The sequence below is a fragment of the Anarrhichthys ocellatus genome, unplaced genomic scaffold, assembly GCF_004355925.1.
Source record: "Anarrhichthys ocellatus isolate YVR2014 unplaced genomic scaffold, GSC_Weel_1.0 scaffold207, whole genome shotgun sequence".
NCBI classification, from domain to species: domain Eukaryota; kingdom Metazoa; phylum Chordata; class Actinopteri; order Perciformes; family Anarhichadidae; genus Anarrhichthys; species Anarrhichthys ocellatus.
In genome coordinates this window covers 163,098-178,097 of record NW_022280237.1, presented here as the reverse complement: position 1 = coordinate 178,097, position 15,000 = coordinate 163,098, and the positions used below count along the sequence as shown (strand labels likewise).

The following is a 15,000-nucleotide window of genomic DNA, read 5'->3' as shown; positions in this document are numbered from 1 at the left end:
CATATCAGATTGATAGAGAGGTGACGAGCTTCATACCGATCCAGTACTCATACCCCCCCCCCCTCCTCCACCAGGAACAAAGAGTGCCCGACCTGCAGGAAGAAGCTGGTCTCCAGGCGTTCGCTGCGCCGGGACTCGAACTTCGACGCGCTGATCTCCAAGATCTACCCGAGCCGGGACGAGTACGAGGCCCACCAGCGCCGCGTCCTGGAGCGCCTCAACCGGCTGCACAACAAGGAGGCGCTGAGCTCCAGCATCGAGGAGGGGCTCCGGCAGCAGGCTCGCTACAGGTCCGGGGGGGGGCTTTGTTGTATCGTCATGGTTGGAAATATGTGTCCCGGCATGAAAACATTGTGGCCAAACATCGGTCACCTTCAGATCAGTAATAACAACATTTTACCCACAAAGTTAATAAGTGAGATCTGTGGACAAAAAGACGTCTAACGGGGAAAATATTTTCACGGATGAACCAGAACTTTGTGTTAATCTGCAGGAACCACCGGGTGAAGAAGCCGGCCCAGGAGAGCGACAACACCACCTTCAGCGGCGCCGAGGACAACGGCGACGCCCGCTCACACCTGTCTCACGACTCCGCCCCCTCGCACACCCCCCTCCCTCCGGGTCAGACCCCCTCGGAGGCCGGGCCGAGCCGCAAGCGGCCGCGGGCATCGGACGATGGTGTCGGCGGCGTCGTCTCGGGCCCCGAGGCGGACAGCGGAAGCCCCGCCCCCCCGCCGAGGCGCCACAAGGAGAGGCCGGCCTCGGAGATCGAGCTGGTGTTCAGGCCGCACCCGGAGCTGGTCCAGGCCGAGGACTACAGCCAGACCAGGTGAGACCGGATCAGATTCTGTGGTAAAGGGCCAGCTCACCCAAAACATAAACATAAAACTTGGACTTCCTGTCGATGGATTCCACATGGAGGAAGTTACAGAAGTTGTTTATTTACTACAGACACGACCAGGGCTTTGTGTGAAAAATAACAAAATGTCAATGATGTATTTATTTATATCATATGTCATATTTACAAAGATACTACCAATAATCTGCATAAATTAGGAACAATTACTCATGATGCATTGTGTTGTTGGTTTGTGAGAAAATGAGCCAATCAAATTCCTAAGAAGTTGAGTGAGTTTGTGATGATGACGATGATGCATTAGGTCCATTCATACGATGTCGGGTTGTGTTTGAGTCAAACTTAATGAGAATAAGCCTCATTAAATGCAGTTAGTCCTTCAAATACTTCTCATCATTTTATAAATATCGTGCCTTAAAATGATTATTTTTTCTCCCAATCAGTCGATGTTTTTAGCAGCAGAATCAAAAGAATCCACAACGTTCACATCTCCACGTCTCTTGTACCTCTGTGCGTGTCTGTCGTAAAGTTTAATTTTAAAATGAATAACACAATCTCAGCTCAATAGTTGCTGCTTTTAAAAGCTTGAGATGCTTTTGACACCTGAAACCTTCATGATTTGTTAAAAACGATCTTACTACTGAGAACTGTGTTTCCATCGGTCATTAATTTCTTTATATTTGGACTCTGCAGACTCATCACATTGAACAATCGTTCGTAGTCAAACCCTCACTGACGTTCTTCCTCCTCTAGATACGTGAAGACGACCGCCAACGCCACAGTGGACCACCTGTCTAAGTACCTGGCTCTGCGCATCGCTCTGGAGGAAGGACTGACCAACGGGGAGACGGAGGACAGAGGACGGGAGGAGACGAGAGGAGGAGGAGAGGAGACGGGAGGAGGAGGAGGAGAGGGCTCGAGTCTGAGGAACATCAGTGAGAAACAGTACACCATCTACATCATGACGAGAGGAGGACAGTTCTCTGTGAGTGACTAGCAAGCTTTACCTTTAGATGTAAGGGTTCTCCGGAGAACGCAAAGGGTTCTCCGGAGAACGCAAAGGGTTCTCCGGAGAACGCAAAGGGTTCTCCGGAGAACGCAAAGGGTTCTCCGGAGAACGCAGGTTCTTATCTGTGCAGGTTCTTATCTGTGCAGGTTCTGAGGTGTGTTTCTTTCCTCTCAGACGCTGAACGGCTCTCTGACTCTGGAGTTGGTCAACGAGAAGTACTGGAAGGTGAGGAAGCCTCTGGAGCTCTTCTACGCTCCCACCAAGGAGCAGCAGCAGCAGCTGGCACAGAAGTCTCCCCCCACACAGACACAGAGGGAGGGGTGAGGGGGGAGATCCACTCCTTCTGAAGCTGGAAGGTCACGGCTCATTATCAGCGCAGCTTTTTTCCGGCATTAAGATTTGATTACGTTTTTGAAGGATTTACATGGAAGAAGAAAAAGATATATAGAAACCACTGAATAGCAGCTTCTGTGGTTAATAAGGCTTCATGTGACGATAATAATCCGTTATTATAAACCAACACTGGGCGATGGACCTGCAGATTTCAAACAAAGACTTCGTCCTCTTGTTTCAGTTTGAATATGTTATTACCTAAAGAATACTCAACGATTGCAAACGTTTAAAAAGTCTCCACATCTGGAAATCTGAAATTGTTTTAGTGCAGGTGAAAAAAAAAGTCCTGATTCTGAAATACACACTTTACTTTAATCTCTTATCAACACATTTAAACAGAGGACACCAGCTTCAGCCAGGAGGGAACAAGTCCACTTCACTAAAATCATGTTTTGGGTCCAAATGTACAATATTTGACATTTCGTCATAATTATAGAATATTAAGTTGCAATTTGTAGGTGACAATATGGAAGTTCTGGACTCGCTCTGCTGGTTTAATCGCTTTAAGACTTTAGTCTCTTTCTGCAGTAAGATCAAAGACAAAAAAAAAAAAAAAAGTTCAGTAACTTCAATCTGTTTATGAAATCTTTTGCATAATTTCATTTCTAAGAAGGTGACTGAAGCTCTTTGCTGCTCATGGTTCACCGTTTCCTGTCTAAACCTTTAATGTTTAACGAGGTTACACAACGTTCAGTCATTCCCGATTCTTTTTAAACTGCCTATCCCAGCATGCACTGGGGTAGGACTGCATATTTTAGGAGCAATATTTTAGATGGTTTAAAGTTGGTTTTATTCCTGAGTTTTAAAGAAGTGTCGGCTCTGTTACACGTTAGCGCTGTAGCAGCCGCTCTGCATGAGTTCCTTTAACTGTCCACAGGGTTTCCTCCCAATAAGCCATAAGTCTCATTTCCGTGTATACGCACTTTATTTCCTGCAGCCATATAAGTTCTTAGCTTACCTCAGTCTCTATGAAATATTTGTATATTAAGAACAATATTTCCCTTTTCTTCTGTTGTATAATTAAACTCGTCAGCCATGCAGCACAATAAAACTATAAAACACAGTTTGGTTGGAAATACTTTCCATTGATCTGCTCTTCTGGTTTATTCTTCCTACACATTAGTTATTGTTTTCATCTTAAAAACAAGTGAATCAGCACAAACACATTTTGAACGGTGGCATTTTATTGAAAACAAAAAGTGAAGCAGAGTTTACTTCTTCTTGGACACGCCGACGGTGCGACCACGACGCCCGGTGGTCTTGGTGTGCTGACCGCGCACACGCAGACTGGAAGGAGAGAAGAAGAAGACGGTTAATACAAGAATAATTCAGCTGAACATCATCTAACAGATAATCAGATGCTACTTTCACTCATGTTGACCAACTGAACTTTAAGACTCCTGAATAATGGAGCTGATTATATTTACTTATAAAAACGCTTTGGTCGCCGTACCTCCATGTTTAGCGGTCGGTAGCATCTTAAATAGGACAGTAAATCTAACATGGGACAGTTTAATGAGGACGAGATGCACAGACTCCACTTTAGACTGAATAACCGGCGGTCTTACCCCCAGAAGTGCCGGAGACCCCGGTGAGCCCTGATTTTCTTCAGCCTCTCCAGATCTTCTCTCAGCTTGTTGTCCAGACCGTTAGCGAGGACCTGAAAACAGCCGAGAGACGCTTTTGTCATTTCACACGTGAAGAAAGCAGCGGAACCCCATTCATGTTCCGTTATTCATCTGCTTCAACACATGCAACAGGAAACAAATCCTCTAAATCCACAGAACACGTTCAGACGCACGAGGAAAAACAAAGTCATCCGACTGATAAATGTCTTTAAAGTTATTATTCAGTCACATCTGTACACGTAAAGACTAACATCTGCTCATATAACTCAACTTTCTATGTTTAATGTAACGTTATCCTAAAGACTTGATGGAGAAGGTTTTACATTAGCAAGACGGTGGTTTTGGGTCGACATGTGCTTCAGTGGCGGTCACCTACCTGGCTGTATTTGCCGTCCTTGACGTCCTTCTGCCTGTTGAGGAACCAGTCGGGGATTTTGTACTGGCGAGGGTTCTGCATGATGGTCACCACACGTTCAACCTGAAACACGTGCGCAGACTTTAAAACACACGACACACTGCAGCGTCTACATGGTCTGGAGGCTTTAAACGAGATGTGGGACCCCTCTACAGACCCCAGACCTCCTCACCTCATCATCAGACAGCTCTCCGGCCCGCTTGTTGAGGTCGATGTCGGCCTTCCTCAGGACGACGTGAGCGTAACGTCTGCCAACACCCTGACACGAGACAGACGTCAACAGTTATTATACAACAAGATGAATGTCTCAAAGAAACTCTCAGATGAAGAACCACCCATCAGGTCCAGTCTCAGACGGACAAACACAACGTTACTATAAAGAATGAGTGCACGTTAACCTTTGCACACGGCACCGCTCCACAGGAAACCTCACTCACCTTGATGGCAGTGATGGCGAAGGCGATCTTCCTCCTGCCATCGATGTTCGTGTTGAGAACACGGAGAATGTGCTGGAACTTCTCAGGAATGACCAGAGACTGACAACACAGAACAAAAAACACTTCAGCTGGGGGTGAAAAACATCTGCATTTATAATAGATGTTGAAAAAAAGATGCCCATCTGGATCCTCTGGGAAAGTCTAAATCTAGAAGCATCAAAAGCTGCTGAAAACCAAAGCTTGACAAGAGATTTAGAGCTTAACTTAGTAACATCATTACAGGGAAACATGCTACTACTGGTGTTGCTAGTGTAACACCAGAGTTCAGCCTAAATGAGTGCTCACACGTGATATTTACTCTTCAACACGTGTCTTACAAAAGGTGTTGGGTCTTAGTAGTTAAAGTGGGTCAAATACTTTAAAGTATAGAATCTGTGCACCTGCAGCTAACATTGTTGGCTCCAGTTAGCACAGCTACTGGAGCTGTTGCTAAGCTAACTCAACAAACTTTAAAACGACTCAGACAAACTTCACAAAACCGAAACTCGGGGCTGCTCAGCATTTCAACTGACCCGGCTACACGTGCGTCTTCATCGGCGTAACGTGGACTTTTCGTCCACCCAGCCTGGTGCTATGAGCTCAACATGCTAACACTTTGCTATTGGAAAGTATGAAGCTAGTTAGCTGTAGACCGTCCATACACCTCAGCTCAGCACTGACAGTAAACGGCGTTAATATGCTTCATTTCGGACTAATATCCCAACAATTCAACATCTCTCTGCTTGCACAAACTGTACAGAATTTATTTAAGGTTAAACGATAATAAAAAAGACAGATCAGCGGTAGATGATTAAAGATTTCAAACCTATATCGAGGTGACAGAAAATGTACTCACCATCTTGGAAGTAGGTTCCGAGCGAAGAGGAAGCCGCTAAGTTCTCGCGAGAGTTTGAATGTTATGGTTAAGCGGAAGTCAGTCCATCACTTTTAATCTGTCCGACGAGAATTTATTTTAACACCGGTTAAATTAAACAAGCAATTATAATTGCAACGTCAACGTAATCACACAAAAAAAAATATGAACTATTTTGCGTTTATTTGTCTCACTTACTTTAAAGTCACATTAATATCTTGTTCTTAAACTCAACGACGCTTCTTCGTTCTCGGTGACAACGAGGCGGAACCTCTCTTTCTTTTCTTTATAACGTCAGTGTAAATTGGCCGTAATGGCGGAGGTAGCTGCTGTAGCCGTCGGAGCTGTTCTCGATGTAAACACAGCTGGAAACACGACGGACATGATGGCGTATTTACACGACGAGGTGACGTCTGAGTACTTGTGTTTAAATCTTTAATTGTAGTGAAAGAATATTAAAATATTCAACTGTTCATGCGCTCCTTTCATTCCTGTATATCCTGTTAGCATTCAACAACAAGAGGCTGACTATCAATGAACTGTAACTTTACATGAAAATAACAATAATAATTTGCAGTAAATAAAGTCTTTCAAAATTATATATCCATTTAGCTGGAAGCTAATATAACTGTTAGCATCCTGTCAAAACACTGAGCAGCTCAGTGACTTCCTGAATGTAACACAGTTCAACGTCACTGGTGTTTATTATAATAATAATAATAACTTTATTTATATATAGACAAAAGCAGCAAAATCAAAGCAATAATAACAGAAAGATCAGTGAGACAGTTGATAAAAATAAAATAATTTAGTAGTGATTTAAAAGAGATTATCTCCTCAGGCAGGTCGTTATAATACCCTAATATAGTAATAAATAATAATATAAACATTTATCGTCGATACGATAAAAATACACTAAGAAATAAATTCAATGTAAAATCAACAAATAAATATAAAACAGAAAAGTGACGACGTCACATAAAAGCCAGTTTGTCCAAATGTGTTTTTGACACACACACACACACACACACACACACCTGAGGATCATGAGGGGTCAACATTTCCTCTATATATGTTGGGGCCAAACCCAGACGTGCTTTAAAAGTGACCAGTAAAATGTTAAAGTCACTTCTAAGACGTACGGGCAGCCAGTGGAGAGAAGATGTTGAAACCAGTTTAATCGATTAGTCGACTGACAGCTAATTTGTTTTGTTTTATTTTCATTATTTTATTACTGAACATGAACATGTGATGGACATTTGATTCAGTCAATCATGACAGCTGCTACTCAGAAATATTGAACGTGGAATCTTTCAATGGGAAGTTAAAATGTTTATTGTGGGATATTTATTTAAATATATATGTGTGTTTAACAGGCTGTATTTAAAATGTTACATGCAGATAGAATCACACTTATTACCACATCATAAGAAAACATCATCTTAAACTCTTCTCATAGAAATGAAAAGGAAAAAACAACAATTTAGTCGAGTTGAACTTAAATTAAATGAGTCAATTTATTGAACATTTTATTAGACGTTAAACATTAAACATTCCCTCTGACTCGCCTCCAAAGAATGAACTTCAGAAAGTCGATTTCCTCTCATCAGTCAGGTTTTCATGTGTTTTAAAAGCTATTTATATTGAAATTATTCCTGAGCTTCACTCCCCTATTTGAAACCCTTTACTTCCTTTACTCGTATGTGTTAAAGTTAAAGACGTATTATTATTATTATTATTATTATTAATGTCTGTTCTTCTTCTTTCTAGAACACTGATGGAGAAACGACAAACCTGAACCTCGGAGAACTGGACCTCACGACGGATGAGTTCATCTTGGATGAAGTGGACAGTAAGTTCACAAAACAACAGTTTGTTAAAATATGTTTCAAATGGCATCAGGAGCTCTAAAAGGAGATTATCAGATTATCTGTGAGGATCTACACTTTCTATACTCTTGTTTTTAATGTTGTTGTATTTTACTTTTTCTATTTGAGTTATTATTTACTTTCCTTGATTGCTGTTGTGTTCTATTTTGCACTGATGTCAGTATTATTTCTTGACACTATATCTATTTTCATTCTATTGTTCTGTTGTAATCTTAATGAAACTCCTCAGGACTAATCAAGTTCCATCTCATCTCATCTTATACGGTGACTGTTTTATCACATGTGACAGAGAGTCGTTTTATTGAAGTTACCGACCACGTGTTGTGCAGAGTTTGTGTTTGATTCGTTGTGAACGTTGTTCCTCTGCGTCTCCTGCAGTTCACATCCAGGCCAACCTGGAGGACGACCTCGTGAAGGAGGCGCTCAAAACGGTGAGAGAATATCCTGACTCGTCACGTTTGACCAGCAGCATTTAACAAAGTAATAGTGTTGTGACGATGACGCTGGTCTCCTCTCTGTGTTCAGGGCGTAGACCTGAGGCAGTACTCTAAACAGGTGGAGTCAGAGCTGCAGAGGATCGAACAGGCCTCCATCAAAGACTGTATCCTTCAGTCTGAACGTCTCCATGATGGACATTAGTCTCCTTACAGACACATATTCTACTGTTCCATCTTAACGTAGGCTTCAAAGAAAGGAATATTATATAATATATACTACTATACTATAATATTTCTATCATGGACAAAAGAAAAGACGGGCGTTCAGCCCCGAAGCGTCTGAGGCTCTGATGGAGTTGCTGGAGGAGAAGAAAGCTCAATGTCTTCATGAAGTTTAAAGCCTCTAATCGATATATTTCAGTCTTCAGGGATATTGATTTGAGTCTCAAAAACCATGCTGTTTCTGCATCTACTTTAAACATGTTAAGAGTATTTAAGGAGGAGAAAGTTTTATTTTCCTGACCGTTCACCCGTCAGACATCAAGGAGAGTCAGAACATCGCTCTGCTGCACAACCAGATCACCGCCTGTGACTCCATACTGGAGGTAAGACCAGACCACCTTGTGGGCTACACTGTGATTGACAGGTCTCTACCCGAGATCAGGGCGTTTAGGCCCCTCCCCCACCTTGTTGGGAACATCGTGTGGATGGATGAAAGCTTCATGTGTTAAAGCTGCATTCTCTCTAGTGTCCACCAGGGGGCGACAACTCTGGTTGTATAGAAGTCTATGAGAAAATGACTCTACTTCTCTCTTGATTTATTACCTCAGTAAACATTGTAAACATGAGTTTATGGTCTCAATCTCTAGTTTCAAGTCTTCTTCAATACAGCATGATGTTCATTTAGTACATTATGGTCCATTTAGAGTCCAACAGACCATAAAGCAGGGGATGCTTTAGGGCGGGGCTACACGGTGATTGACAGGTCTCTGCCAGAGATGTATATGGCGTCTCTACGTCACTCCTCCTCAGTCCAGATATGGTCACTTCCTGTTCACTGGTTGCAGCAAACCAAGATGGCGACGGCCAAAACGCTGAACTCGAGGGTTTAAAACATCCACAAACCAACGAGTGATGTCACAACGAATACATCCACTTCTTATAAACAGTCTGTGAGGGAAATATAAAGGAAACTGACTCTCATGTGGAGTATCTCCTTTGCAACCTAATTATTTCATTCAAATTTGTCTGGATGGTAAATAACACATTTTTATTTCGCTCTAACGAGACTTTATTTTACACTCAAAACCAACAATTTACAGAAGCAGCAAACAAAGAGCTGATTTATGTTATTTAGAGTAAAACAAAATGTTTAAATTCTCTTGTCTTGTCAGCGTATGGAGGGCATGCTGAGCGGCTTCCAGAGCGACCTGTCCTCCATCAGCAGTGAGATCCAGACGCTGCAGCAGCAGTCGGTCAGCATGAACGTGCGTCTGAAGAACAGGCAGGCGGTACGCAGCCACCTCAGCCAGCTGGTGGACGAGCTGGTGGTGCCCGGGGCCATGATCTCGTGAGTGGGTCGGCTCCGCTCCGCCGTAGACAACCGTCAAATGTCTCTTTTGTTTTTTTGTGGCGTCTGACGTTGTCCTCCGTGTCCACGCAGCACCATCCTGGACAGTCCCGTGACGGAGCAGGAGTTCCTGGAGCAGCTTCACGAGCTCAACAACAAGATCAACTTCGCCAAAGAGCTGAGCTTCAGAGAGACGCTGGCCTGCACGGACATCCAGGACATCGTGGACCGCCTCAAGCTCAAGGTTTACAGAATACCTGAGGGCTCATCCTTTGGTTTATGAAACAGTAGACATCCTCCCGCCCAAAGCCCCAAAATATTCACTTTACTACGACGTCAGACCAAGAAAAGCAGCAAATCCTCACAGCTGAGAACTCTCACGCTGTTCGTATTTTTGCTTGAAGAAATTATCGATTATCAAAATAGTTCAGATAAACTTTCTGTCGACCTATTAATCAACTAATTGTTGCAACTCTGCAGAAAACAGACGTCAGTTGAAAAGACATAAGTCACGAAAAACACGTGAAAATTTAATATTCTAAATATGTTGTGCGGCACAAACATTCTGCAGTTCTTTTGTTTTTCTATTTTCTTCTTCGTCCTTTTTAATAAATTATCTTTCTCGCTGACGTGACACTTTATATATTATTATGATTTATTCCTTCCTCTCTTCAGGCCGTGTCAAAGATCCGAGAGTTCATTCTTCAGAAAATTTACTCGTTCAGGAAGCCGATGACGAACTACCAGATCCCCCAGAACACTCTGCTGAAGTACAGGTCAGCTCTCCATGTTTTTATTAATAAATGTATAAATGAGTCTCTGAGTAACAATAAAATCTACAGATGTAAACAAACAAAGTAGTAAAATAAATGTTTTATTTCCACTAGTGTGAAAGAAGACGAGTTATAGAAGAAGAATAGACTTTAAGTGAGGTCGTCTGAGTGAGTTATAATCAGTGTACTAATTAATTATTATTCATTTCAATGCTTTATTGAATGTTTTTTATCGTGTAGAAAAACACAAAAGTGACGAAAGTCCAGGAATGTTTTCGTGAAACATTTAAATAATTTATTCACAGTTTAAGCTGCCGTTGAGTCTCACAGACACACTCATGTTTCATTAGTTCAGTTCATCAACGGTACAGAGCACTCCGTTGAGCCTTCTGCTCTCTGACCGCCGTAGATTCTTCTATCAGTTCCTTCTGGCCAACGAGAGGACGGTGGCGAAGGAGATCAGAGACGAGTACGTGGACACCATGAGCAAGATCTACTACAGCTACTTCAAGTCGTACAGCGGCCGGCTGCTCAAAGTGCAGGTCGGTGCAGTTTCATCCATCGAGCAGCAGCTTCTAACGTCCTTTAATTCCTTCAAGAAGCCTTCACGAGTTAAATGTTTCACTTGTTTCTCTAACGAGACGTTTCTCCGTCCTTCAGTACGAGGAGGTGGCAGACAAAGACGACCTGATGGGAGTAGAAGACACCGCCAAGAAAGGTATCCTTCAGCCTGGATCCAGGCTGGCTCCAAATCAAGCGGAGAATGTTGCGGGAGCGGAGAGTCCTGATTAGAGTATTAATAAGTTTATAATGTGGATCAGGCAGGAAGGGGCGTGTCCATTTAAAAAGGCCCAAACACACATCTAGTATGAAGCAGCCTCAGTGTCAGCTTGTGGAGCGCTAACAGGAAGTATTTTATACTTTAATACTTACTGTGCCTCCATCAGTGTGTGGATCACCTCACAGTGTCAGTGGAGCTCCTTGACTTCCTGCTGCAGGTTTCTTCTCCAAACCGTCTCTGAAGAGCAGGAACACCATCTTCACCGTGGGCCAGAGGGGGGCCATCCTGAGTCCTGCTGATCTGGAGGGGCCCATCCTGGTCCCCCATACGGCCCAGAGAGGAGATAGCCGGGTGAGGCGCCACGAACACAAACATTAGTTTTAATCATGAGGTTCAGTCCAAGTGCTCATCGCTGGCTGGATAACTTCTTGTTCTTTAAATATAATAATTATCCATCGTGATTTGTAGTGTAGTCTGAGTATATACCGACACAAACGTGTAGCTCCTCTCCTAAACATGTACTGAAGTGTTAATCATCTCTGACCTCTTGTGGCGTCTTGTAGGAACTCAGAATGAGTTCCTTTTGTGATTGAGACTAATCACTAGCGGTGTTTCTGTCCTCCAGTACCCCTACGAGACGCTGTTCCGCAGCCAGCACTACGCGCTGCTGGACAACGGCTGCAGGGAGTTCCTCTTCCTCTCCGACTTCTTCATGGTGACGGGAAACTCCGCCCTCGACCTCTTCAACAGCATCATGGGAAAAACTCTCAGCATGTTCCTGGTACTCTCGGAGCCTGTTGTTCAAGCTTTAGGTTCATGAATGGTTTCCATTCTGAGGCGTCATGTTGTCTGTCTGTGCTCCGTCCCCGCAGAAGAGTATGTCCACCTACGTGTCCGACTGCTACGACAGCATCGCCGTCTTCCTCTGCATCCACATCATCCTCCGGTTCAGAGCCATCACTGCCAAGAGGACCATCCCGGCCCTCGACAAGTCAGTGTCCCAGTAGAGACCAGCTCGTGGTTCAAGGGTCCAAAAGAAGACCAGTTCAACTTTTATTCTGTCAGTTATTTGTGTTTTTATGTGGCGATTGTGAGAAATTTAAAACCACCATCTTGGCCAGCACCTGAAAAAAGATTCAAACTCTCAATGGAATTATCCTGTCTACATATAGGAAATTAATAAATAAGTTAGCTAAAATGAATGTTAAATGAATACATTTTAAAGAGCTGCATTGAGACGGTGATGAAGGTGTGAGTGAGTCTTCCTCACCTGTGTGCTCAGGTACTGGGAGGCGGTGCTGGAGCTGCTGTTGCCGAGGTTTGAGCTGATCCTGGAGATGAACATCCACAGCATCCGAAACACAGACCCTCAGAGACTGGGAGTACTGGACACCAGACCCCACTACGTAGGTCTACACACGCACACACACACACACACACACACACACACACACACAGCAGTGTGTTTCAGTGCGTTTGTTGATTTATTTTTAAGATCACACGTCGCTACGCAGAGTTCTCGTCGGCCATCGTCAGCATCAACCAGACGTTTCCCAACGAGAGGACCAACACTCTGCTGGGACAGCTGCTGGTAACACACACACACACACACACACACACACACACACAGACACACACACACACACACACAGACACGGTATGTTCTGTATGTTCTGGGACACAAAAAAACAACACAACCAGTCAAGTGATCAAAGTATATACGTAGCAGATGAAGTAACTCACACGGCAGTAAACTGGAAAAATATGTAAATATCCATTTATTCTGTCATTAAAGGGAAAGTTTGGATTCGCCAAATTGACACAAAAACACACTCTCACACACACACACACACACACACACACACACACACACACACACACAGAAGGAGGCCGCAGTAGACCAGCTACTGTATGTGTCCTGAGAGGTTAGATCACTGTTTTATGAAGGGAGTCTGGTGTCTCTGTAGAGAGGATAGATAACAGCCTCAGTTCCACGTCAGAAAGGTAAAGAGGTGTAAATATTCTAAATGTAGTGTACACTCCAGCGATTCCTTTAGGACGCAGCGATGATTTCCGCTTCTCTAGCCGTTCTTTATATTACTAAAAACATGAGTCTTTCATGTTTTTCATCAAAGTTGTTACTTACAGTTACACACCTCTACTCTTTAAATACACTCATGTCACTTTAATAACACACTTGTCTTAATGTACTCTTTATTTATCATATTTTATTGTATGTATTTATATCTTTTCCTATTTTTCTTTGACTAGTTTATTGTGAATAAAGCGTTTGTGATTCTCTGTTTGTCTCCAGGTGGAGGTGGAGAACTTCGTGCTGAAGATGGCGGCAGAGTTTCCCTCCAGAAGAGACCAGCTCATCTTCCTCATGAACAACTACGACATGATGCTCAGCGTCCTCATGGTGAGCGGCTGCTGCTCGTAGAGCCGCTCTGTCATTACCATGATGTTTATCATCTCTCTCGTCCGGAGACGTAGATTGTCTCTCTCGTCCGGAGACGTAGATTGTCTCTCTCGTCCGGAGACGTAGATTGTCTCTCTCGTCCGGAGACGTAGATGTACGTCTCTCTCGTCCGGAGACGTAGATGTACGTCTCTCTCGTCCGGAGACGTAGATCTCGTCTCTCTCGTCCGGAGACGTAGATCTCGTCTCTCTCGTCTGGAGACGTAGATCTCGTCTCTCTCGTCTGGAGACGTAGATCTCGTCTCTCTCGTCTGGAGACGTAGATCTCGTCTCTCTCGTTGGCCTGACATTGATCACACAATGCTTGTTGTTCCCTTTTTGTCCAGGAGAGGGCAGCAGACGACAGTAAAGAGGTGGAAGGTTTCCAACAGCTGCTGCTGGCCAGGACGCAGGTAAACTTCACTGAGGCATTCTGGGAAATCTAAAGCCCTGTTTCACTCCCTTCATTTTCCTGCGTCCTCTTTGTGCTCAAAGCTTTTATTTTGACACACTTGCAGGTAAATTAGAATCTTCTAGACTCTAGAAACAGACCGAGCTATATTTTAAGTTGCATAACAGAGGAACAGGATTGCGTAACATTTTTCCCTCTCTGTCAAAACAATAACAACAGTTGTAGTTTGGCGATGTGGTGCAGCAGCGTGGCATCATGGGAGTTGTTGTCTTCGTTGCAGTCGTTAGGATTCATTCAGTGTTCAGGAGGTTTTTACCACAGATGTGATTATAACACTGAATAAAAGAGTATTCAGTGCCTTTATCTTTAAAACTTTACTTTTATTTAAATATGAAAAGATACATAAATATATATGAATACATATTCAGCCTGAGTAACTGAAAGTTAACTTGTGTTTTCTTGTAATTCTGAAGTAAATTGGATTAAAGTCTGAAATCTTGTCTGGCATCGATGTTTTCGCATTTAAATAAAACTGAATGACGCTCACTGATGTTGTGATGTTTAACCCTCTTCCTCCTCCTCTTCGTCCTCTTCTTCCTCCTCGTTCACCTCCTCCTCCTCCTCCAGGAGTTCATCGAGGAGATTCTGTCCCCCCCCTTCGGAGGGATGATCTCATTCGTGAAGGAGGCCGAGGCTTTGATGGAGAAAGGTCAGCTGGACCGACTAAAGAACGACGAAGGTGAGAAGACGACCTAAAGAACCAGTATTCTTCTTATTGTGAAAGGAACATTAGAGACAGGAAGTCCTCTTTGAAACACAGACATGCTGACTCAGCGTGAGCAGGATTCTTTCACTTCATGCTTCAGTTTTATTTTACGGACTAAAGAACGTCCTTCATTCACCTCTGTTTCATTTCTCAATCAGCTTCACATCCTTTTATGTGGCTTCTCACTTAACTCGGGGTTTCCTCTCTCTCTCTCTGTGTGTGTGTGTGTGTGTGTGTGTGTGTGTGTGTGTGTGTGTGTGT

At 43.4% G+C, this 15,000-nt stretch overlaps 3 protein-coding genes across 4 annotated transcripts in view; 2 read left to right on the top strand and 1 right to left on the bottom strand.

Annotated features, from left to right (window-relative positions):
* LOC116400798 (E3 ubiquitin-protein ligase RING2-A) overlaps positions 1-3,321 on the top strand; it is a 5,619-nt gene extending 2,298 nt beyond the window's left edge. For both annotated transcript variants that reach the window (XM_031878860.1, XM_031878859.1), the window contains 4 exons: positions 75-290; positions 494-829; positions 1,610-1,841; positions 2,040-3,321. In XM_031878860.1, coding sequence (XP_031734720.1) covers positions 75-290; positions 494-829; positions 1,610-1,841; positions 2,040-2,189 — 934 coding nt within the window. In that variant the 3' untranslated portion in view covers positions 2,190-3,321. The remainder of the gene's footprint in view (positions 1-74; positions 291-493; positions 830-1,609; positions 1,842-2,039) is intronic.
* Positions 3,322-3,420: 99 nt separating this feature from the next.
* Positions 3,421-5,730, bottom strand: rps18 (ribosomal protein S18). Its single transcript, XM_031878866.1, has 6 exons — positions 5,634-5,730; positions 4,739-4,837; positions 4,474-4,560; positions 4,263-4,364; positions 3,827-3,918; positions 3,421-3,545 (listed from the first exon to the last, which is right to left on the bottom strand). The coding sequence occupies exons 1-6, from the start codon at positions 5,634-5,636 to the stop codon at positions 3,470-3,472; spliced, it is 459 nt and encodes a 152-aa protein (XP_031734726.1). The 5' UTR covers positions 5,637-5,730; the 3' UTR covers positions 3,421-3,469.
* Positions 5,731-5,964: 234 nt separating this feature from the next.
* Positions 5,965-15,000, top strand: part of vps52 (VPS52 subunit of GARP complex) — a 10,361-nt gene continuing 1,325 nt past the window's right edge. The window contains exons 1-18 of the mRNA XM_031878857.1: positions 5,965-6,057; positions 7,422-7,503; positions 7,919-7,971; positions 8,066-8,141; positions 8,515-8,582; positions 9,372-9,547; positions 9,641-9,791; positions 10,223-10,323; positions 10,730-10,862; positions 10,981-11,038; positions 11,319-11,452; positions 11,727-11,882; positions 11,974-12,092; positions 12,384-12,507; positions 12,597-12,692; positions 13,416-13,523; positions 13,909-13,974; positions 14,601-14,712. Coding sequence (XP_031734717.1) covers positions 5,965-6,057; positions 7,422-7,503; positions 7,919-7,971; positions 8,066-8,141; positions 8,515-8,582; positions 9,372-9,547; positions 9,641-9,791; positions 10,223-10,323; positions 10,730-10,862; positions 10,981-11,038; positions 11,319-11,452; positions 11,727-11,882; positions 11,974-12,092; positions 12,384-12,507; positions 12,597-12,692; positions 13,416-13,523; positions 13,909-13,974; positions 14,601-14,712 — 1,906 coding nt within the window. The remainder of the gene's footprint in view (positions 6,058-7,421; positions 7,504-7,918; positions 7,972-8,065; positions 8,142-8,514; positions 8,583-9,371; positions 9,548-9,640; positions 9,792-10,222; positions 10,324-10,729; positions 10,863-10,980; positions 11,039-11,318; positions 11,453-11,726; positions 11,883-11,973; positions 12,093-12,383; positions 12,508-12,596; positions 12,693-13,415; positions 13,524-13,908; positions 13,975-14,600; positions 14,713-15,000) is intronic.